The sequence below is a fragment of the Harmonia axyridis genome, chromosome 2 (genome assembly GCF_914767665.1).
Source record: "Harmonia axyridis chromosome 2, icHarAxyr1.1, whole genome shotgun sequence".
In the NCBI taxonomy this organism is placed as follows: domain Eukaryota; kingdom Metazoa; phylum Arthropoda; class Insecta; order Coleoptera; family Coccinellidae; genus Harmonia; species Harmonia axyridis.
Window position 1 is genome coordinate 27,984,722 of NC_059502.1, and position 25,890 is coordinate 28,010,611.

The 25,890-nt window shown below is 34.4% G+C and overlaps 2 protein-coding genes and 2 non-coding genes across 5 annotated transcripts in view; 2 read left to right on the top strand and 2 right to left on the bottom strand.

Annotated features, from left to right (window-relative positions):
- Positions 1-25,890, bottom strand: part of LOC123671944 (alpha-1,3-mannosyl-glycoprotein 4-beta-N-acetylglucosaminyltransferase B) — a 257,900-nt gene that overhangs the window by 205,381 nt on the left and 26,629 nt on the right. The window lies entirely within an intron of this gene.
- The window catches only part of LOC123671943 (probable 3',5'-cyclic phosphodiesterase pde-5), a 338,133-nt gene that overhangs the window by 52,788 nt on the left and 259,455 nt on the right, over positions 1-25,890 (top strand). The window contains exon 2 of one of the 2 annotated variants that reach the window (XM_045605841.1): positions 13,858-14,021. In XM_045605841.1, the coding sequence (XP_045461797.1) occupies positions 13,911-14,021 (111 nt within the window). In that variant the 5' untranslated portion in view covers positions 13,858-13,910. Of the gene's footprint in view, positions 1-13,857; positions 14,022-25,890 lie in introns of those variants that run through there. The other variant, XM_045605846.1, reaches the window with a different exon arrangement.
- Positions 11,679-11,753, bottom strand: Trnai-gau. The gene has a single exon. It is a non-coding gene; the product is annotated as a tRNA-Ile (tRNA).
- On the top strand, positions 12,107-12,179 carry Trnat-ggu. The gene has a single exon. It is a non-coding gene; the product is annotated as a tRNA-Thr (tRNA).

Below are 25,890 nucleotides of genomic sequence, written 5' to 3' on the forward strand. Positions count from 1 at the left end.
ATATGGAGAAGGAGATATTGGCAGGCTTCTAAAATGATGTTTACCTGGAACACGAAGAAGAAATTCAATTATATCAGAAGAATTAGTTCAAATTTTCATAACAGTGATTTATATGATATGTATAAAAAACGTCAAGAGCACAAGATGGGCCAAATTGGGAAGTCCTACTTCTGAGGGCCAATTTTCATGAGAAATTCATTGGCGAAAACCGCAACGCCATAGCTATCACCCTTTTATAGTTACAGGGTGTTACAGGGTTCTTTTCGAAAATATTCATGTTTGAAATATTGCTGTAACTTTTTTCTGTTGAAAATTTTTTATTTCTGTAAAAACGTTCTTATAGCAACTTTTTACATTGAATTCAATGACGTTAATTGAATTGATATTTCATGAGATATCGCTATGAAAATTTTTACAAAATGGGACACCCCTTACATTTCTACATAAGAGCTGAAAATTAGTATAGGTACTTGATATTTTTCTGAAGTCCATAGACGTTAGGTCAGGCGATCTATGCTTTCAATGGCCTTGTTGTGATTTAGGTAAATGTACCTACTCACAAGAAAGAGTTTAAGGACAAGGGAAAAACCTAAAGAGGAACACTCTGGCGGAATCTTCCTGAGTTGGACCAACTTCTTTGAAATTTTGATACTACGAGATCTAACAAGTATATGGATCTTGGCAAAAATAAATAACATCCCCTCACTGGATTTCTTACAGAGCATTTTATCGCCTCAGGAAGCACCTAATTATAATGAGCAGAAAACGACAGTTACAGATTTTGTGGGGGAAGAAAGAACGCAAAAAGAGCTCTGAACAAGAGACGTGAAGAAGTGAGGAAGTAACCTCCTTGAAGCCATCCAAGATACTGGAGCTCATTAGAACTCAGAAATTGGAGGTCGATCTGTAGACTACGACAATTAATGGCGATAACAGCTCTGATGGTGAGCACAATAGACCATAAAGTCGCAGTGCAATGAAACCTCTTTAAATCTACATCTACATCCACACGAAATTTTTAATGAAGCTTGAAATGATTATTTTATACCGGGTGATTCACCGGGATGGCCTATTAGGCGTTTATGGAAAACTGAACATAATCATAATTTTGAGCTGAAAATGCGCATATTGGGGTTTGAAACAATAATCTTTCTCCCTAAAATATTTACAGATCTTTTCAACTTCCGGTTATACCGGAAACAGACTACTACTTCCTTTTTTCAAATGGCACACCCAGTATATTATTGCATCATTATATAGATATCTTGTGAACAATTTCGGCAATATGCCATACCATGGGTAAGAACTCAACGGATCATGAGTTAATGGGATTCCTATGCAAAAATATGGTGGCGATGAGGACTCACATTTTTTTCACATTTTAGGACGGAAGAAGCTTGTTTCGAAAAATGTTTTTACTTTTTCGATTCTGCAAATACGTAGCATTATAAGACTGTTTGCAGTTTGGACCGAAAACGTACAGGAAGTTTATAAGAAGATCATGAACTTGGACAATTCAAATTCAACAAAACTCAAGATTTCCAAATTAGAAACGATATTTTTTGTTATTTCCATCGATTCTACGTACAAAAATAGTGGGGGTTATTTGAGCAAACCCTATACCTAAAATGAATACTTCAAGAGTTCTCGAGGAAGAACCTTAAATGAGGAAAAACCGCAATTCCTCACTGTGTGGAGAAGTCTGTGACTTCCGGAAAACAAATTCAACAAATTTAACAAATGAAAGAAACAGAAAGAAACAAGGAATGGCATATTGCCGGAATTGTGATCAAAAAAGCTATCTAATGCAATAATATAATAATAATAAAGGAATTTATTCTCAAAAAAACATTAAATATGTATAGAGAACACGTCAACAACTATAGACAATTCTATTTCTCTAGAATATTATAACACATCAACAAAGGAGCAATGAACGTTTAGATCTCATGTTGCAAGGAATTCTTGAACAGAATAGGGTTTCATATCTATAAGCAACCTATTCAATTTGGATTTAAAAATGTGAAATCTATCAATAGCTTGTAGTTCTTTAGGTATCTTTTTGAAAAATGTGATACACATGTATTCGACATTCCTTTCTGGGTGTGCCATTTGAAATGAGAAAGTAGCAGTCTGTTTCCGGTATAACCGGAAATTGAAAAGCTTTAAAAGTATTTTAGGGAGAAAGATCATTGTCTCAAACCCCAATATGCACATTTTGAGCTCAAAATTATGATTAGTTTTCCATGAAAGTCTAATAGGCCATCTCAGTAAATTACCCTGTATATACATTTTCAAATTATTAACCCAGTAATCACGGAAATATTGTGTATTTTTCCTCAAACATTTTATTGAATTTTCTATGGTTCTGATAATGCGATCAGTTTGAAATTTTGAACGGAACATGGAATTTTTCAGATGAAACCCAGAATATCAACTCTATCGTTTAGTCTTTGCTGAAGTATGAAATTTTGAGATTCGGATTGCATCACTAGATTTTTGAGCACTCGTTCCTCGAATAGGTAAATGGGTAGGCACATGACGAAACGAGTGCTCAGAAGCTCCTGACGCCAAGTTCACTTCTTGAATTTTTGTTAACGATTTCTGTTGTATGTTCTTTTCACAGTGTAATATTTGTTTCGAAGGAAGAAAGTATAAAGTATTGTTCAAAATTCGCAGTATTTTGATAAGAAGCAAGGATATTGTGATGACGAACTGTGCGCATTCACGTCAATCAAACAGAATCCGTAATTTCAATGTCCTTCAGAATCCGGAGGTAATTGCTCCATGACTCTGCTTGGAAATGTAATCTCTCTCAGTCGAAATGACTGTTTTGGCTCATATAATCCGGAATGGAGTAACTTAGTAGATAATACATCATTCTCGGAAGTCTACCGTAACTTCCAGAAGTCCATTACTCTTATCTGCCTCCCCATCCTCCTAATGCGTCTTAATATGACTTGAGAGCTACTTGTGTAACGTCACTTTGTGCTATCGCCACATTCAGCAAGACGGCCAATCAAGAAGTGCGTTCACCTGCATACCAATTTGGTTTTATTCGGACTATAGTCATTTGCCAAGAGTAAACAGTAAGCTACTTCATCAGATACACAGATGGCTTTCCAACAAGGAAAGGGATGTAAAGTTGAAGTAACATCACTGAGAGCAACGCTCAAAAAACGCCTTGATACTAAAGTATATACACTGTGTCCGTAAAGTATGGAACAAATTCATTTTTAGCTAAACAGACCTTTTGAAGAAATAATCCTGAAACACGTCGATTTTTTATTCCAATTTACCGTATTTTAAAATAATAATCAGGGTGAATTACTTTCGAGTAATGACGTCATCGTCATTTTTTTTTAATGGAACACCCCCATTTTATCTCAATTTTCCAATTAATATAGCTGAGCTGATTCCAAGAATGTATCACATCTTGATTCCAATTGGTACAGGGTGGACAAAACTACAATAGTTTTGTGTGTGCTCATGAAGTAACGTATAACATTCTTCATTAGCTAAATTAACAATATTATCAAAAATACTCATTGTCTAGCGGCAGTTGGGTTGAATGTTACACCCTGTAGTTTGTTACATTTTTAGATTAATAAAAATGAGCTGTTTCCAAACATGTTTGGTACTTGTGATCTAGCAGACAGAATATGGAAGGAATTATTTCTTATTAATTTAAAAAACGTAATATTCTAGTTTTTCGTGAAATTTCATTATTTGTTTATTGCCGCTAGACAATAAGTAATTTTGATAATATTGTTTATTTAAGTAATGAAGAATGTTACGCTTTACTTTATGAGCACAAACAAAACTATTGTATTTTTGTCCACCCTGTACCAATTGGAATCAACATGTGATACATTTTTGGAATCAGCTCAGCTAGAGTAATCGGAAAATTGAGACAAAATGGGGGTGTTCCATTAAAAAAAATGACGGTGACGTCATTACTCAAAAGTAATTCACCTTTTATATTAGATTATTATTTTAAAATACGGTAAATTAAAATAAAAAAATCGACGTGTTTCAGGATTATTTCTTAAAATGGTCTGTTTAGCTGAATATGAATTTGTTCCATACTTCACGGATACAGTCTAGATATTTATAGACTTCAAAAAGCCGTTTGACCATGAATCATAAGGAACTCATAATTATTCAGGAGGAAGTCAACGTACCGACAGAGTCAAGATTAATAGAAGACACAGGGTATTCCTATAAGAGGTTCAGTTTGAATAGCTCGCTATCTGGGCAGATGTTATCTTTTGACATTTGACAGGTAAAACTACATTATTACATACACGATTCAACAACGCATCTAAATTGTTAAAATTGTCTACAAAAATGGTAAAAATTTTGCAATCACTGTTCGCAAAAATATACAGCACTTTTAGGTAGTCGTGAAGCGCCTTATCGGATATAGTGAAACCGGTGGAAAAATTTGAGCTGATGGGACAAGTAAGTGATGTGAATAATCGTAACTGTGTGCATCGATCAAAAACTTAGAATATTGCTGCTGTAGCTCGTGGCAGTCATTTGGCCTATATCGTTTTCCAATTTTCAATGGCATAGCTTCTCTTTACAATCCATTGATTTTTCTTTAAATATAAACGCCTTTTTGAATAGCAAAATGAAACCTCTTATTGGAAAACTCAGAATCCTAACCTTCGGCTAAGAAATATGATATCTCTTTACATCATAGACCTATAATAACATGGACTAACCCTCACGTGGCTTCTACTCACTGCGCTCTGCGGACTATCGAAGAGAGAGAGGTGTTGTGAAGGAAGGAAGTAGAAAGGCAGAAAACGCGAATTTACTAAGGGAATAGCGCGTTTTTAATTTTTTTTTTGGAGAAATATTGAGTTTTTTGCATTAGTTGATCATTGAAATAGCTAAATGGCTATGGGAATAAAGCGTTTTTAATTTTTTCAATGAGAAATATTGAGTTATTCGGATGTAATTAGAATTGAAAGAGCTTGATATGGGAAATGGCTATTGGAATAGCGCGTTTTTAATTTTTTTTTGGAGAAATATTGAGTTTTTCGCATGAGTTGATTATTGAAATAGCTAAATGAAACACATTTAAGAATTGTATGGTATAGATTTTCATGTTGTCTAAAATGTCTTTCAGAAAAAGGTGAATTTTATTGAGTGCTACCTCAAAGAAAATATTTTTTAATTTCTATTCCAGAGTTTTTAGATAGTTCAGTATATCAATAATATTATAGACAATTAAATTTATATTCGATATAATATAGCTACAAGTGTAACTGAGCTTTAGGAAATTCAAAATTTGTGATAAGTAAAAACACAACAGAAAATTTATGAAATTTTTAAAATTTATTATTTTATCTTCTGAAAAAATAGCCCAAATATTTTTAGAAATAGAACGAGGAAATTAAATAGTGAGTGTGATTGGGAATGAAAGTGCCATATTTTTCCTATCAAAGGACAAATTCAGCCTTACGTTCCAAAAGTATACATCTTCCTCTACTCTAACGGTTTAAAAAAGTACTGCAAATTTTATACATGGGTTTATTATATTACCTTTTATCATCAAATATGCAAGCACATATGGAAAAAAACATATAATAAATATCAATATAAAAAAAATTGTGATTAACATCCGACGAAGAGATTCGAATCAGGGCTTCGAAACTGGAATAACATGGTCAAAAATTCATAACTCCGTATCTATGAAGGGCAGGAATTTGCTGTATAGTATTCATTATCATTATAGTAACACATGTTCTCAATATCAAAATTGTATGGCTCCTTCCTTCAAAACTTTGGTTCCTTATAGAGATTGACATAATAGTCCTCTGTTTTGAAGTGATTACTACATATTACGGTTTTGGCAGAAGGTTTTTTGTCTCTACTCCATATTTCTATCACCCATTCAATTTAATTTCTCGGAAACCTGTGAATATATTCAATAAAATAAACGATAAATCCCTTCTTGTTTTCTTACCTATGAAATGTCACGTCCAACCCTTTTTTGGATATAACAACACAATTATAAGCTACACAGGAAGCAGAGATACTTAAAATTGTTCATTAGTACTAAAATAAGCACTAGAACACCAAAAAACACTCAGTAAATTGTTTAAAAATTAGTAATCACCACAAGAAAACACATACAATCAGTTCAGAAAACCAATGTTATGCCTTTAAACTTTCATCCTTGTCACAATACACCGATATCAATGGTCTCTCTCTATCGCTCAGTCCATGTTATTATAGGTCTTTGCTTTACATTAATTTAAATTCCAATTATTCTTTCCAGTTTTTTTTTTTGAGACAATATAGACGAAATTTTATATTTTCAACAAAACATGAGCGAAGCAAATTTAATTTTGCTGCAGGTTCATTTCAAATCAATTATCTTGAATAAACCATTTTCCAGTTCTAATCGATTCTAACGAAACCGTAATTACCGCGGAAATCTCTTCTCATTTATGAAGATTATATGCAATTAACAGAAGTCAATACTTTTCACTTCTTCTATGAAATGATATAACTACTGTTCACATGATCACGCGATAGAAATTCCAGACAGAACTTGATTAGTACTCAATAATTAATTATTATTTGTTATTTAAATGAACAATCCGCTTCTTCACGCTTATTCCACATATTTAGTTCCGAATAGGTATATTCATATACAGGGCGGCCACTTTTTCAATGGGATTGTATTGGTAACTTTTAAACCATAAGAGTTAGAAGGTCGTTCAAATGGAGAAAAAGTTGCATGCATAGAAGCACTATCAAGCTATTCAAACAAATCGAGATTATCAGGGCCGGTTATTGAGATATCATAAGAAAAGTAAATTCTGTCATTTTGATTTTTCTTTTTTTCCCACTTTATTTAAAATATTATCAAAAAATGTTACAGGAATTTTTCATTCGACAGTAAATTTTTCTCAATTTGACGTAATCAGATTTCGTTTCCAACGTTTCGTGCTCTCTGGGCCACCCTGAACCTTATTTTTTCCAATACGGACCCGTATATTTTTTGACACTTTTCGAAATGACTTTTAATGATGAATTCAACGATATATCATACAATGTCATTCAAAGTTGATTTTCAGGTGATTTTGACCCTTATCCAATTTTCTTTGGGTCGGATCTGTAGTGAATGCAAATTATCAAAAACTGCTCTTAATAAAATAGTCAAGAGACGCGAAAACAATGATTTTAAATTCAAATACCAAGCCTTGCAAAAATTATATCTTAATGATATCAAAATAAAGTTCGATTCTCTAATTTGTTTCAATGGAACAAATAACAAATCCAACAATAGTGATTTCTCGCGAGAAGATTGAGAATGTATTGGAAGGTTTTCAAGAAGACAAAATAAGCAAATGTATAAGAAGTATGGGTTCCAGAACCGTTAAGTGCATTTTACAAAATGGTGGACATTTCGAACACTTACTTCATTCATTTTCATTTACTTTCGAATAATCTTTTTCTTTCATCAAATGATAATTCGTTTAATTATTATGAATTTAAATATAAATGATTATACTTGTTTCTTGATTTGATTCTGATATCAGAATCAAGATGAGTTAGTTGATTTTCTCATCGAAATGTATTGCATGTTGTTAATTAAACTAAAGGTATACCTAAATGTAAGATCCGACCCAAAGAAATTTGGATAAGGGTCAAAATCACCTGATATCAAATTTGAATGACATTGTATGATATATCGTTGAATTTGGTGTTAAAAGTCATTTTGAAAAGTGTCATAAAATATGCAGGTCCGTATTGAAAAAAATGAGGTTGAGGGTGGTCTAGAGAGTACGAAACGTTGGATACGAAATCTGATTACGTAAAATTGAGGATATTTTACTATCGAATGAAACATTCCTGTAACATTATTCGATAATATTTGCAATATAGTGGGAAAAAAAGAAAAATCAAAATGACAGAATTTACTTTTCTTATGATATCTCGATAACCGGCTCTGATAATCTCGATTTGTTTGAACTGCTTGACAATGCTTCTATGAATGCAACTTTTTCTTTATTTGACCGACCTTCTAACTCTTATGGTTTAAAAGTCACCAATACAATCCCATTGAAAAAGTGGCCACCCTGTATGAAGAATGTTCCTCGATATGCCAATATTTAAGGGGGAGTTTCTCGAAGCTATTTTGAGAAATAAAATCATATGAATGAATGTCGTAAACGAGCTTACTTTTGTGATACAGTTTTTTTCTTGAAATGGCTCCAAGAAACACCTCATTAAATATTAGCATGTTATTAACCCCCTGTATTTCAATCGAAATTTCCATAGTAGTATTCGAAAACCATAACTTACGACTTTTTTTCAGCTGATTCTATAACTACAAACAAACTATATTGTGCAAGAAATTACGAAGGCCGTTCCAATATTTTTTTTCAAAAAAGTGTTTTATTATTATTATTATTAGAACTCTTCATTGCAAATTCATATATAACAGAAGTCTGTATAAAAATGTGCAATGGGTGGGCAAATCGCTGAGCGATGTCTTCCTGCCAACCCTTAATGTTATTGTTGTTTAATGATTATGATAAACATGAGTATAAAAGTATGTTGTAGAAACAGAAACTCAGCATAAAAATGTGATGAAATTAGAACACGGATTGTTCTAACATGTCGGTAACTGAAAATATTCCACATAGTTTGAATCAATATGAAAAAATCAAATATAGCCTAAGTAAAATCGACATCAAATTAAAAATCAGCAAATATTTCATTCATCGTTCAATTTATGGAATGTAGGTATGTAGGTAGTACTTAATTTCCTGATGACTAGTAGTAATACATATTTGAACCTTTCAATTAAAAATCAAGAGCACTATTAGTGCCAGAACTTCTCTTCATTGTACATCATTCATCAAAAGAAAAGATTGAGAGCCCATAAATGTTCGAATGGCATTAAAACTATAAATTAGAATGGTCGATCTGATGTCATTCCATTCTTTATTGAATAATATGAATTTTTGAATGAGGTACTAAAGTAAACGATTCATTTGAAATTTTATTCAACAAAAAAATTCAGGATAAGAATGCAAATTCATTGAAATGTTTCACAATCCGCAGAATATCTGTTTCTATTTTTACTTTGATGGTGTATGCAGAAAAAACAGCTTGAAAGATTGATCGATGTAGACCTTGGAACATTCAATCGGAGTGCAATGTTAATTATGAACTTATTATTATGCGCATATTTTAAACAAATAAGACGAATAACAAATTATGCTCGTGAGGAATAACACCTTGTGGTATAAACAGGTATGCATGTTCATTCGCATAGAAAACGGCTTTAGAAGTGCAACAGACCCAGCGGAAACTAATACATCATAGGGCTTGAGCAATTTTTCTCACGTGGAAACTCCTTGGAAACTACTCCGCAATGATTTAGAATGAAGGTAAACAGAGCCGTCGCTAGCCAAACTGCCGCCTTAGGCAAAAACTCAATATGCAGTCCCAAAAGAAGTCAACTCTGAAGATTGCAAAAAACTTATATTGATTACTAATCGGTTCTTCTTTCGATATTATTCGATTTATTCGGGATTAATCTGATGATACATATAACTAATATCTTGATGAACCAATAAAATCCGTGAATATCCTATAGTTACGACGTATTGATAAGTGAATATACCCTTGACGACGTGGTATAATCGTTTTGGTATTTCGCCTTCTGTCATATTGTGATCATTTCCATAGTAAAGTTCTTGGACGTTGGTCAAAAAAATATAAGAGTCAAGCTCAATGAAATGTTATTGAATTTCTCAAAATTCAGCGCTTTGGTTAAAGTAATTGAAATTAAAAATATTATTCGTTATATAATCCTTGCGAATACCAACTGGAGCATAGACAATATATTTCGATTATAAGAACCTCTTCATTCGACTTAGTTAGAGAAACACCACTCGTGCTACACTCCCTCAAACTACATCTCGGGACTCGGTGTCTAATCGAATATTGTCTATACTCTTGTGATATTATAACTGATAATACTACTTCCTCATCGATACTATCTTGTTGACATTGAAACGTCAAAATTTTACTTAGAATTCGTTATTATCGATATCTCAAACTGCATTATTGAAAAATGAACATAAACTGATTCAGTGTCATCACCAAAGAGAATATTAAATTGTTGAAAGGAATAATCTTCCCAAATACAACTCCTTCAAATTTTATCAGATAATTTTTTATTTTCAATCGGTTTCATTTCATATTTTTGCCAAATGAACAAGTTTTCGTGGAAAAGACAAAATTATCTAGAAAATTTGAAGCACTCGTGGTAATATCTTTGATTATTTTTTCACTTGTCAAAATCTTTCATTTTGAAGGTTTCAACTAATAGCAATGCATTATTCCAGCCAACCATTCGGGATTATACTGATTATACAACTCATGTTCTAATGAACCAATAGAATCCGTAGATTTCCCATAGCTACGGCGTATTGATAAGTGAACTACTTGACGACGTAGTATAATCGTTTTGGTGTTTCGCCTTCTGCCATAATGTGATTATTTCCCTAGTAACATTCTTGAACGTTCGCCAAAAAACAAAAGTCAAGCTCAGTGGAACGTCATTGAATTATCATAATGCTATTCTTTGGTTATAATTATTGAAATTATTCGTTATATAATCGTAACGAATACCACTCGAGCATAGACAATATATTTCTATTATACGAACCTCTTCACTCGATGTAAATCGCGAAACACCATTCGAGCTGCGCTCTACACGAACGTCTCGTGAATCGGTGAATAATCGAATATTGTCTATGCTTTTGTAATATTAAATATTACTTCCACATCCATACATAATACCTTGTTCACATTGAAACGTCGAATTTTTACTTTGAATTCGTCATTATTGACAGTTCAAAGTGCATTAATGAAAAATGAACACAAAGCGATTCAGTGCCATCACCCAAGAAAATATTCGAAATATGAAGACAAATCGAATATAGATGAAATCACTCGTTCTAACGGACTCGTGATTTTATCAATCGGTTTCTTTTCATATTTTTGACAAAAAAAAAAGTTTTCGTGGAAAAAAAATTATCGATAATGTTTGAAGCACTCGTGATAATTTGTATTTTCCTGAGGATTTCGAGATAAATGATTCTTTTTCTCGAAATCGGTATAGCAGATACGAAAAAACTATTAACAACAAAAAAAGATGAAATCAAATGTCCTATTCAACAGAAAATTGTTTTACGGCGAGCAGTCAAATTTTCAATTCTGGGAAAAGTACCTCCCAGGGCGGGATTCGAACCCGGAACCTCCGAATCACCAGTCCGTCGCTCTACCAACTGATCTAACGAGGAGATTGAAGATTTACCGCAACGAGGAACCACTAATCCCAGAATTGAGTGTTAGTATGTAATATCTTACGAAACTGTATAACAATTCGCAAGGATTGTAAAGTTTAGATGTCAGTATGTAATCAAATAACGTCAGTGATCATCCTTATTCCATTTAACCCTCCATCAAGCGATTTTTTTCGACTTCAGCTTATTTTCAGGTACCTGAAACCTCCGACCAACCGGACAAATTGCGCCAAGTAATAATTCGAAAGTGATTATAACGTCTGTGAGATATATATAAGAATAAAGTTTTACGGCGTGTAGACAAATTTCCAATTCTGGAAAAAGTACCTCCCCGGGCGGGATTCGAACCCGCAACCTACGAATCATCACTCCGTTGCTCTACCAACTGAGCTAACCAGGAGATTGAAGATTCACCAGAATTTTTTTTTCCAGAATTGAAAATTTGTCTGCACGCCGTAAAACTATTTTCTTATATTTATCTCACGGACGTTATAATCACTTTCGTATTATTATTTGGCGCAATTCGTCCGGTTGGTCGGAGGTTTCAGATACCTGAAAATAAGCTGAAGTCGAAAAAATTCGACGACGCTAGATGAAGGGTTAAATGGACTAAGGATGATCACTGACGTTATTTGATTACATACTGACATCTAAACTTTACAATCCTCGCGAATTGTTATACAGTTTCGTAAGATATTACATACTAACACTCAATTCTGGGATCAGTGGTTCCTCGTTGAGGAAAATCTTCAATCTCCTCGTTAGCTCAGTTGGTTGAGCGACAGACTGGTGATTCGGAGGTTGCGGGTTCGAATCCCGCCCGGGAAGGTACTCTTTTCAAAATTGAAAATTTGTCTGCACGCCGTAAAACTATTTTTTTATATTTATCTCACAGTCGTTTAGTCACCTTCGTCCTATTCAACTTTTCATAAAATAACCTTGGTCCAATAAAAGAAGTTCGGGATGAAAAAATTGGGCACTGCTCCAGAAAAAATTTCACCCTGTTGATTTGCATTTGAAATTTCCATTTCATATAACGTAAACTATAATTTGCAGTTTATATGTCAAATTTCATCTGAATATCTTCTGTAGTGCAGATGCTATCAGAAAAACCTCCCAAATATTCACATAAACCACCATGTATCTCAAAAACAAAGCATTTTGGAGGCCTATGTATACAGGGTGTTCAGGAAAATGTGGAAAATCTCTCGGATTCAGATAATAAAACATAAAAAAGTAAGATGTTCCCATCATTTTTTTAGCGGCCCTCCCTACGGATATAAGGCCTTCTAAATGACGTCACTAGAAATCCATTTTAGTGGAATAAATTTTAAACAACTTTATATAATTTGAAGAAAATTTAATATGATGAACTCTAGTAAGGACCTCATAAAATACTGTCCTTAAATTTAAATTAGCTCTTTTAGTTTACCAGGGGCGGACTAGGTTGTACATTTTAATGCTTACATTTTCAACACCCTGTATGATAAAGGGTAGAAAAAAACAAATTTGGATAGCTTGAAAATTAAGCTAAAAAAAAGGTACTCCTGTTTATCGTCGATAAAATGAACCGTTTTCGAAAAATAAAAAATTTTGTCGACAACAAAGTGTGATACGAAAGTTCAAGGAACAAAAAAGTTCTTGTTTATGTTATTGAATATGACAAAATTACAAAGATTCTTAAGTATGCAGTTTTGGCACAGAAAGGCACATTAACATCCTAGTCCGCCCCTGGTAAAGTAAAAGAGGTAATTTAAATTTAAGGGCAGTATTATAAGAGGTCCTTACTACTGTTTATCATATCAAATATCCTTCAGATTATATTGAGTAGTTTGAAATTTATTCCACTAAAATGGATTTCCAGTGACGTCATTTAGTAGGCCGTATCTCCGTAGGGAGAGCCGCTAGGAAAAAAAAAGATGGGAACTTATTTCTTATTTTTTATGTTTTATCTGAATCCGAGAGATTTCCCACATTTTACGAATACCCTGTATATGACCCCTCTGTCTTGAAATTATCTGAGGAATAACTCGAATTGCATTTTGTATATCCAGTTTAGGATAACCCTGATGTATACGAAAAAAATTTCAAAACTCTACCAGTAATTGAGCAGTTTAGTCAATAAAGCCATAATTTTGAGAACCTAAATCCACTGCTGGAACCCCTGAACAGCAATTTTTCAAATTTATCTTCCATATTTTCTCTGACAAAAACAAATCGGGCAGAGTTAGAGATGAATCCACCAGTTCGAACAAAGAAGACTCTCCCGGTTTTCTAAGTATCCTCCGGCAAATCTTCCGGACAAGCAACGCGAGAATCTTCTCCGTTCTGCTGAATACGAATATCGCCAAATTTATTGTTCCTCCATAGCTGAATGCGAAACGGGTTTCATTTTCCTCGAGGAAAATTATTACGCCAGCTGAAAGTTTAATGAACCGGATATAAATCCATTCAGGCTCTCAAACGTTCAATTTTATTAGGTCTCATCGTTGAATTATCGTTTCAGCATGCTTCAATAACACATCAGGCGATTTTCCAGTAATTTGTTGGGACGGCTTGATGTACGAGTATGGGAGAATAGAGAATTATATGGAGCAAACAGCAAACACGAAACCCACAGGGACGGAGCGAACGTTGGAGGAGCATCTAGCTAATTCTGAATCGAAGCAGGTGAGTTCATCGAGGTGCTCGTTCCTAGAGATTAGAGTTGCACAAAGTTGACTTGAATGTTTGAGATTGTATTATGGTTTTATGGAGAGCAGTATAAAACTGCTCCAATCTTATCTTTCCAATAGAAGCCAAAAAGTTTCAGTGGGTGGAAAAGAGTTAACTTTGAAGAATATCACATTAGGAGTACCTCAAGGTTCGGTTCTAGGACCGATCTTGTTTTTAATTTATATAAATGACTTTCCATCATGTCTACCAACCACAGTAAAATGTGTTTTATTCGCGGATGACGCTTCACTCCTTCTGAGTGGACCGGTGCTCAATCAGCTGCTAGAGGACTCGCGTGAGGTACGGTCGAGTGCAAAAAATTGGTTCAATTCGAATCAATTGATGCAGAATCAAGAAAAAACAGATATTTTAGTTTGTTCATTAAGATCTATAGATGAGAACTTGAAAGAAAATGTAAAATTTTTAGGATTACATTTGGACCCTAAGCTCACTTGGGATGTTCATTGTGAGGAACTCTCTAAAAAACTGAGCAAAAATATTTTTGTTATCCGTACTCTAGCACTTAAAGTCTCGATTGAAACATTGCTGACAGCCTACCATGCTCTGTGTCATTCTTTAATAAAGTATGGTATTTTAGTATGGGGTCACACCACACATGCAGGAAAAATTTTTTCACTGCAGAGAAAAGTTATCCGTATTATGGATAATTTACACTATCAGGCGGATTGTAGAATTTCCTTCAAAAAATTTGAAATTATGACTGTTCCATGTGTGTTTATTTACGAATGTCTGAATTATATTCATGAAAGCCACACTCAACTGCTAAATGCAGATGTTCACAATTATAACACGAGAGCACGCATGGATGTCAGAAATGAATTCTTCAGATTATCAAAAACAAAAAATGGTCCGAACTTCTGGGCATATAAACTGTATAACAAGTTGCCTCAATCAATGAGAAACCAAAAGGAACAATTCCGTTTTACCATTAAGAAATATCTCATTGACAATACTTTTTATTCATTGGAAGAATTCTTTGCTAAGCAAATATAGGTAACAGCAAATTTGTAAAGATGACGAATGTAAATCGTAAGATATTAGCATGAATAAAGGATTATTATTATTATTATTATTATTGACTTGAGTTTGACTTGAAATTAAGTAAAACTCAAGTCAACTGATTGACTTGAAAATAAGTCAAACTCAAGTCAATCTTTCTGACAAATGACAATGGTTACAAGTTTGAAAATTCAAATTGTTTGTCAAACTAGTTTGAAAAATAATTTATTTTATTTATTCAAACGGACATGCCATTTTATAATTATTTAGTAGATATACCTTGAATGGGTAAAATATCCGTATTAAATATAGTAAGTAGGTACAAGAAATACCTACATTAATTCAAAACAAAAAGAAAATAAATCATTTCAAACTTTTTTCCAATCAACTCCAACTTTTCAACTCAAAACTCTTCGTGAAAAGTAGAGTTCTTACTTCAGAATTAAGTCAAACTCAAGTCAATTGATTGACTTGAAAATAAGTCAAACTCAAGTCAATCTTTCTGACAAATGACAATGGTTACAAGTTTGAAAATTCAAATTGTTTGTCAAACTAGTTTGAAAAATGATTTATTTTATTTATTTAAACGGACATGCCATTTTATAATTATTTAGTAGATATACCTTGAATGGGTAAAATATCCGTATTAAATATAGTAAGTAGGTACAAGAAATACCTACATTAATTTAAAACAAAAAGAAAATAAATCATTTCAAACTTTTTTCCAATCAACTCCAACTTTTCAACTCAAAACTCTTCGTGAAAAGGAGAGTTCTTACTTCAGTACTTCTTAAAAATTAAGTGAATGCTGTGAACAGTAAATCTGACACTAGAGCGCCCTGCTAATAAAAATTACAAGTGGAATAAAAGAAACCTCATATTTTTAACTTCAAGACTAAAATAATCCAAGAACTATTTTGACAATTTTCATGTTGTTACTACCACAAATACTACTTGATCCAGAAGGTGTTGCTTCCTGCGAAAATTCTTCTAATTGTAACATTTCACTGAGGTTGACTTCTATGTCTTGGCGAACATCCAGGAATGTTACTATGGAAATGATCCCAATATGGCAGGAGGCAAAACACCAAAACGATTATACCACGTCGTCAAGGGTATATCCACTCATCAATATGACGTTACAATGGAAAATTCTTTTTTGTTTGGAAATCAAAAAGTGCTTCTATTAATTTTACCAAATATATGGCAAATTCTCTAATGGTTTATCAGATCATCATGAGTTATATAATCAAGCATATTGATATCAAGTCAAGAAATAATTGTCTCCAATCAAGTCGAGTCAAGTGCAAATATTAAACTTGGAAGTGTAACTAATGAATCATTGAATCATATTAATAGAAATGAATTAAATTTTTAGAAGTAATTTATTTCCTTAAATAATTGAAAACGATCATATATCTTCACACAATGTTTTTTGTTAAAATTACATGATCTTTTATATACGTCATTTCGTACAAAGCTTGAAATTTTTATTTAACATGTAAACTCAAAAACTCAACTCTAAATTTCATATGGTTCTGGTTGAGCTACCAATACGAAATAATGCACGGAGCTCGAAATGGCTGTTCTATAAATGTATGTAATGTACGTCCAAACGCGATCGGATGTGGATTCACGGAAATATAATATCAGTGTTCGATCATGGCGACACGCGTACGCGGAATAAGTTGTTCTCAATGTGATAATAAAATTGATAGACAAGATGATTCTATCAAATGTATAAATTGTGAAAATTGTTTTCATATAAGTTGCCTTAACATTTCAATTGATTCTTTCAATGAAATGCGAACAAACGGACTAATTAATGAGTGGTTATGTGAAAATTGCCAGTTAGTGGATGCTTCAGGATCTTTCCCACCAGAACCCTCAAAAGAGTCGACGAAGGGTGAGAGTCAGCTGATAATTACCATTCGTTCTGTGATGACCGAAATGATCGGCCCACTAAGATCGGAGATTTTCCAGTTAAAGAATCTCATTCGATCTCAAAATAAACAAATCTTATCACTCGTCGAGGATATAAAATTATTAAAAACGAACAAAAACACCTTAACGAAGATGAAAACAGCTGAACGGAATTCCCTTGATAAGATAAAGATACCGTCACATCTTTCAGGTGGTTCACTGCCTGAAATTCGTTCTGCAGACGGAGTGTCTACGCTTGCTCCTGTTCCCGATGATTCGCTGTCTGGCGAGCGTTCTACTACAGATGAAGTGGCGACGCTTGATCCTGGTCCATCTGGGGATGTCTCGGATTCCGGAGCGGTTTCCGGCGTGTCGGTGCTGGCGGATTCTGGCCCTCATGAATGGAGTGTCATTGTTGGGAGGGGGAATAAATCTAATAAATCTAAACGTAGATCAAAAGCCGAAGTCTCTCATGTTGAAAAGAATCCTAGAAATAATAGGCCCATAATTGGATCATCCGCTTCAAATGCCTTGACCAGTGTCCCCAAGAAACAGCTTTCTTACATACATGTGTCCAGACTGAGTCCTGCAACGTCTATAGCTGATCTCAAGAAATTTTTGAATAACAGGATTCCTAATCTTGTCTGTGAAAAGTTGAACTCGAAACAACCTGAGGTCTATTCTTCCTTCAAGCTGTCATTTCCATCTGAGTTTCAGTCCCAGCTACTGGATCCCGCTTTCTGGCCGGAAGGTATCACAATCAACAAATTTTTTCGTAAACCTCACGGAACAGCAACCAGAGCGAAGCAATAGCCCTCCAGAGTCAACATCAGCAAACAAGTACGCCATTGTAGAGTCCATATCGGATCGTGAAGACGACGAAAGTAGCGGTTCTAAAAAGTTCGAACTGATGCAAATAAAAAAGTTCGAACTGATGCAAATAAATGCACAAAGCATTGCCAACAAAATATCGTCTTTTGAGGTTTTACTTAGTTCTTACAGCCCTGATTTACTGAGTGTGGCCGAGCATTGGTGTTCTTCTGTGCGGTTACCCTACATGTCGTTGGCTGGTTATCAGATAGCCTCTTTTTATACCAGACCCATCCGTGAACATGGTGGTGTTGTTATTTATGTCAGGTTGGGAATTCAAGTGCAACAGCTTAATGTGGCCAAATACTCGGTGGAAATGCACTGTGAACTGTGTGCAGTTAAGATTAAATTTGGTGAGAATACTTTCTGTGTTATTAGTGTATATAGACCTCCCTCAGGTGACTTCAACTTGTTTATTAAATCCTTGGAATATGTTCTTGCTTACTGTAGTACTGTCTCTAATGTAATTTTTTTGTGTGGAGATCTCAACATAGATTATTTCTCCCTGTCAACACAATCTCGATCTTTAAATGATTTGTTTTCATGTCATAATTTATTGGTTACCTCGAGAGAGCCAACTAGAGTTGTTACTAATATGAATGGCCAAACCTCTTCCACAAAGGTTGACTATGTAGCTACTAGTGCCGACTTGCGGCTTATTAATGCAACTGTGTTCGAAGCGTTCATTGGTGACCATAGAGCAATTTTACTGAAATATATATGTCGTCACTGTGAGTCCTGTGCCCCTAGAGGAAAAATGATAAGAACTATGTCGGATAATAACTGGAAGACTTTCTATTCATTGATCGGGAGTACCGATTTTCAGGGGCTTCATTCTGTTTTCACACTTGAAGATAAATTTGAGAATTTTGTTACTTTGTTGAAGTCCGCATTTGACGCAGCTTTTCCACTTAAATATGTACATCTATTATCTTCTCAACAAAAACCCGGCTGGATCGATAAAACGATAATTTCAGCCCGAGACAATTTGAAGAACCTTCACTGGCTCACTAAAAACTTGCATACTCCTGAGACTTCATACTTATATAAAAAAGCAAAGACTGAGTACAACCAATTATTAAGACACTCTAAATTGAATTATAATAAAAATATTATACTTAATTCCGATAACGTTTGCAAAACAGTTTGGAAATTAGTAAACAACGAATTAAACATCAAAGTTAAATCTCAGAAAAAGATTACACTACGGGTCGATGGGGAACTCATCTCCTGTCCCCAGAAGGTTTCGGAGGCTTTTGCCGAATATTTTACTGAAGTGAATGTTGTCTCTATACTTAAACATTTTGGCGTTTTCTTGTCTGGTTCATGCACCTTGCAGACTTCCCTAAACTGTAATTTCTTCTTCTTTCCCGCTACTGCCGAGGAAGTTTCATCCACCATTTGCTGTCTGAAGAATAGTAGTAGCGCAGGTCCTGATATGATATCTGCCAGGGCCCTGAAATTCATTTCTCCTTTAATATCTGAACCCCTGGCTGCTCTGCTGAATGAATCAGTGTCCTCTGGTCACTTCCCAACTATCCTCAAATTGGCGAGGATTATACCAGTCCATAAAAGGGGTGACGCACAAGATATAACAAACTATCGACCTATCTCCATCCTTAGCCAATTGTCAAAAATCTTAGAGAAAGTCATATATAATCGCATGTACAATTATTTGACAAAGTATTCCATACTATCGAGTCAACAACATGGCTTCAGGCATGGCAGGTCGACACAATCGGCCGGTTGTGAATTTTTCGAGTATGTTTACAGCTGCCTGGATGGCGGTGACTACGTGGCAGGTATTTTTTTTGATCTGTCGAAGGCATTCGACACGCTGCAGCATGACTTCATTTTGAATAAGATGTATCAGATGGGATTCAGGGGCGTGTTTCTTGATTGGGTCAAGAGTTTTCTATCTGATCGAAAAGTTTATGTGAGATTGAATGACGGTTCATCTGACGAATACACCAACAACATGGGTGTCGCTCAGGGATCTGTACTGGGCCCGCTTCTGTTCTTATTATTTATTAATGATCTGCCTGCATACGTTGTAGCCCATACTCTCATAATGTTCGCTGATGATACTTCTATCGCTATTGGAGCGGAAAGTTTGCAGGAATTGAAGTCGCTGTGCGAAACGATAGTACAGTATTTCATTGATTGGTGCCACAGAAACGCACTTATTCTCAATATGACGAAGTCGGTAATAGTTAGGTTTCGGAATCAAGATAACCCGAGTGTCGAACCCTTCATTATAAAACACAAACAGGAAGAATTGAGGGCGACCGACGACGTGAAATTTCTGGGCTTATATGTGGACGGAAACCTTAGGTGGCATCTCCACATTGATCATGTTTGTGGGAGGCTGAACAGTGCTTACTATGCCTTATTGCGTCTCAGGAGTTGTCTTCCTGTCGAGGAGCTACTCACTATTTATTACAGCATGGTTTACAGTCATCTAAATTACAACGTGGTTCTTTGGGGCTCCTCGACAGTGTCAAGTCGAGTTTTCATTTCTCAGAAGCGTATCGTACGACTTATTTTCGGACTTCGGCCATGCGATTCATGTCGTCCGATTTTCGGTCAATTTGGTATGCTTCCCTTCCCATGTATTTACATTCTCAATTGCCTCAATTATATCCTTAACACCTTAACATCAGTAAATACAAGAGATGCTCTGACTTTCATGGGTATGAAACACGCCATACTGATACCATAGCCTTCCCCAAACATCGTACAGCTAAATATGAGTCCTCACCGAGCTTTATGGGCATTAAATTGTACAACCGTTTGCCTAGTAGGTTGAAATCAATGAATGGAAGGTCTTTCAAGCGAGAAGTAAAGTTGCTATTGATTAAAGGATGCTACTATAGTGTTGGAGAGTTCCTTAGGGACTCCATTCTTTGAATCTGTTTTTTTTTTGTTTTTTTTCTCTCTATGAAATTGTATACTATTTTTATATGACTTGTCCTATACATTTGTTTAATGTCAGGAAGGATCAATAAAGTTTATTATTATTATTATTATTATTATTGGGTATTTCTTCTCCAATATTCTTTTTTAATTTTCTATGGTTCTGATGATGTGATACCCTTGAAATTATGCACGGAGTTAGAGATTAATATTTCATGTAAACACCGGAAATATCAACACCGTCGATTTCATGCTCACATGATAACGATTCTCCAATGTATAGACAGATTTAATGATATATATTTATTGCAAATTGAAAAAAAAATCAATTCAGGTACGGTACTTCTAAACCTGAATATTGACATCCCCAATTTTAATTGCTACCTCGAATGATACTTGACAATAATGAAGACACCAAAACCAGCAGTGACAAATTGTGAAGATTTCATGAAGTACGTATTGTTTCATTCCAATATACAGGAATTTCCTGAACCATTGTCCCACATAAAGAAATTGAAAAATCGGCAAGCGCAAACCCGGGTATTATTCACCGTAACGTAATAACAACGATTCGATGAGGCGAATGTGAACTCTGAATTGAATATCGTGTTGTTGAAAACATGTATTGATTCGGTTCAGAACCGTGGTCAAGTGTGATGTAATGAAAAAAGAAAATCTCCGTTACTTTGTGGTTACATATCATTTTACGTCCGTCGAGAGGTAGGTAGACTGTTTCAATGAACTCACGAAATCACTTCTCATGTGATTCGATTAACCGTTGATCTTGGCCGAAATGTTATGTTTTATTTCTGCTCGATAAGGATTTTCAAAGAAATTCGATGCAGCAACAGAAACATACACCTTAGGAGGGAAATTACATAAATTTTTGGATTTTGCAGGGATTATTATTATGGTATCTGTTTTCCGAAGTTTTGGGAATATGCTGTTATTCAAACAATACTCGTAAATGTCCACCAGTTTCTTGTTTGTACTTCTAATCAGGCCTTGGACAAAAGACCATGGGTTGTTGTCGACTCCAGGTATGGTGTTTTTAGATTTATGAAGGATTTGGTAGTTATCTTCCTCATTGACTTAATATTTGTGTTTCTGATCTTTTCAAAATGATTCTCGCACCATGCATTTACCCTGTCGAAATGATTCCTATCGAAGTTGACATCTTTATTCAATTCGAAGGAGTTTTGGTAATGATTTGCAATTAATTCAAATTTTTCCTTATCTGTTTGCTATTATTTTACATTATCCTCTAGTGTGGGAATTTCGTATGTCTGTATCAAGACAAAAAAGTTAATTCTTGAGTTGTTACTTTCTGCCTGGAATTAACCCTAAATATCCTCGCTACTTTGTCCATTCTAACGGTGTTAGATCCGGACTTCTCGCTGGCCACGAAAATAATCCAGAATTATAATCAAATTTGATGAACGTATAGAAAAAAATCACGTAAGGTGAAAAATCTTTCAGAAATTACAAGAACACGAAAATCTCGTAGACTGTTGATTTTTAACCAAAAATATCAGTAAATATGGTTCAAAGGACAGTAAATGAGTCATACTGAGACGTCCTCCAAGGTTCACGTTTAATTTGGAAATACCCTCTATAGGACATGGGTATATCCAAAAAGCAATATGTAGATTGAAAGAGATATAGAGATCAAAATTTTCTTACTTCATGTCAGTGCTTTCTCATTTTTCTGTTCGATATTCTGATTCTGTAGTCAACGTAATCATCATGAAATTTTGGGAAAAGCTTGAAATTTTTATTCTTGATATACATTCAAACTCAACCCGATATTGTCTTTTCCCAGGGTGCTATTGGTCACTCTTAACATATTCACGGACCTTTCCTTAAAATTCAAAAAAGTCTTTTCTAGGGAATTTTCGTATTAACGGACGGACGGACAAAATCTAATTTGAGGACCGCTTTATCATCAGTGAATTCGTCTCGCCCGTTTGATCCAAATTGTTGCTCAAATCACGAAAATCTGTTCAGAGAACGGCCGCTCAAAAATTAGTCTAAAATTATGAGTTATCAAATCGAGGTGAGTTTATCAACTGACCGTCAATAGTAGTTGAGTGTCACCGTCACCGATAATGATGAAAAAAATAAACAAGAAGGTTCGAATTAATATGACCTCGGACAAGTGTAGATTTGCCTGTTGTAACAATGACATAATCCTAATTTGTATGCATATTATGTTTGTATGCGTCATACGACTGGTGATGGCGGTATAACTGGTTTGTACTGTTGAGAATAATAATTGCATTATGCATGATTTTACGTATGTGCCAGTTCTGAAGAGACAAAAACTGCCAATGTGTCATTCACCACTAGGCCGGTTCATAGAGTTCGGAGATTAACTTCCTTGTACAAATAACTTATTACGAAAAAAATTCAAATAGTAGTACCTAGTAACAGTTATTTATTGCCTCTGAACAAATGGCCATCGACCTAGGGTCCTTCAGCCAATTTACAGTTTTTTTATGATTAAATATTACAAATTTTATATCGTAAAATAATTATTTAATTTATATTTTACATTTTTAAAAGAGTTATATTTTCTTGTTGACTCACTTATTTATATCTATGTGATATTGTACAATAAGTATATAATGAAACTTATTGTTGAGACTCTTGACTCTTTGATTTATTTTTTTCAATTCTTGTATTTTCATCTGAAAGTTGATCAGGGGGAGTATGGAAAACATTATTTGGGTGTCGCTTTTTTGTTAATTCTCTCAGTAATACTATTTCTGCTACTTGCATATTATTATTATTGCTCTGGGTTTGCAGTATGCATACAGTGGGTGAGCATAATCAATCAAGGGCTTACGAATAGTCTCATTTATTCTTGGTGCGATATGGATGTTGATTCCTAGTGTCTTATATGTTAATTTAGCAAAATATGTGGCTCTGGAAATGGTCTTATTCTTGATCATCTTTGTGTGAGCATTAAAATATCATCTGTTGTCTATTTGAACTCCTGAATATAAAATAGTTGGTGACGGTTTAAAAATAATAATTATTATTATTATAAGTTTATTGAGCAAAATTAAAACATTTTCCAGAGTACACTTTCTTAAACCTAACATATTTGAGTACAATTCAATCTAAATGTGGATACGAAGGTAAATCCATTCATATTGATAGTTGGTGAATTTGGGCTGATTACGTGATCAAAGGTGATAAACTGAGACTTATTTGGATTTGATTTTAACCTCCATTTGTGGAACCATGTTTCAGTCGTGTTTACTTGTTCTTGTGGGCTTCGTATGGAGCCATGTATTGATTTTTCATGTACCGTCAGTGTTGTGTCGTCAGCAAATTGTAGTGAATATTGATTACTGGATATCATAACAGAAAAAATAATTCAGTGAGTGGAGATCCTTAAGCAATGCCCTGCTCTGGCTGAAGTGGACAGTATTACATCATTGTTTTGACAGTTAGTTTTCTATTCTCTAAGAATTGCTGATTTATCTTTATTAGGTTACGGTCATTCTATTTCATTCAACTTATGTAAAAATCCTCTGTGCTATACACTGCCATTCGTCAAAGGTCTTCTGGATAATAATAATAATAATAATAATAATAATGAGCTTTATTTCAAATAAAGTAGGTTCATGTACAAATACATTGTCTACCTGAAGTGAAACAGTGTCAGATAATAATCTTTAGTCTATTTTATATCAAATATTATGTACCAAGAATTCTTCCACTGTATATGGTTCAATCTGAAGCAGCAACTTATAGACTTCCTTCTTGAATAGTTTGAGGTTGGTTATGTCTCTCATCTGGTTTGAAAGTCTATTATAGTATTTTATACACCTGTATTCTGGTCCTTTCTCTGTGAGTGAAAGCTTATGTATTGGATATTTTAGTTGAGTTGTTCTTGTGTCATATTTTGTAGAGGTTTTGGTTTCGAAACAGTTTCTATTCTTGAACACAAATATCAAGCATTCTTGGATGTGTATCGCTATGGCTGTAAGTAGTCCATGTTTCCTAAATATGCCCCTGCATGTTTCTCTGCATGGCATTCTCATTATTGTTCGAATAGCTCTTTTTTGCATCTTTAGCACTTGCTTCATGTTATTACCACTACCATAAAACATAATACCATACCTTATTTTGGCTTCAAAGGTTGCCTGGTAGACAACTCTCATAGACAATGAGTCAAGATAGTTTCGTAAAACACCCAATGAATAACAAATGGATCCCAGTTTTGTACACAGGCCTGTAATATGTTCATCCCAGTTCAAGTTCTCATCTATAGTTAACCCAAGAAATCGTCCTGAGGTCTGAAGATCAAGTTTACTGTCATTTAGCTGAATGTGAGAAGGTGTTTGAAAGTTTGCATGTGTGGTTTTAATAATTATAGCACATGTTTTTTCTATATTTAAACATAAATTGTTTGATTGAAACCAGTGATTAGCCTGTTGGAGAATACTCTGTACTAAGTCTGCAATCTGGGGCAAGATGTCCGCCTTCAATATAAAACTTGTGTCATCGGCATAGTTTACCATGGATGTATTCGGATCAGAACGTAGTACACTCATCAGGTCGTTGATGAAGATGATGAAAAGTATCGGTCCCAGTATACTTCCCTGGGGAACTCCAAATTGAATCAATGCCTCCTCGGATAAAGTTCTCGTGCCATTACCATCTATAATTACTTGTTGTTTTCGATTTGACAGATATGACCTAAACCACTCCTTCTCTTTTCCTCTTATTCCGTAACTGTCCAATTTATTTAGGATATATTTGTGAAACAAGGTATCAAAGGCCTTAGATAAGTCCAGCAGTAAGGCGATTACCACCTTGGAATCCTCCAATGCATTCAGTACATCAGTAATGAACTGGAATGTTGCTGTTGTTGTTGATTTTCCTTTCACATATCCATGTTGAGTGGAACTTAAAATTTCCTCATTTATAAGAAAATCTACGAGTTGTTCACTTATTGCCAGCTCTAATATTTTTGAGAATGCTGGTAGTAGGCTGATTGGCCTATAGTTTTCCGGTTCATTCTTTTTACCCTTTTTGTAGATTGGTTTTATGAGTGCTTTTTTGAGCAATTCAGGAAATA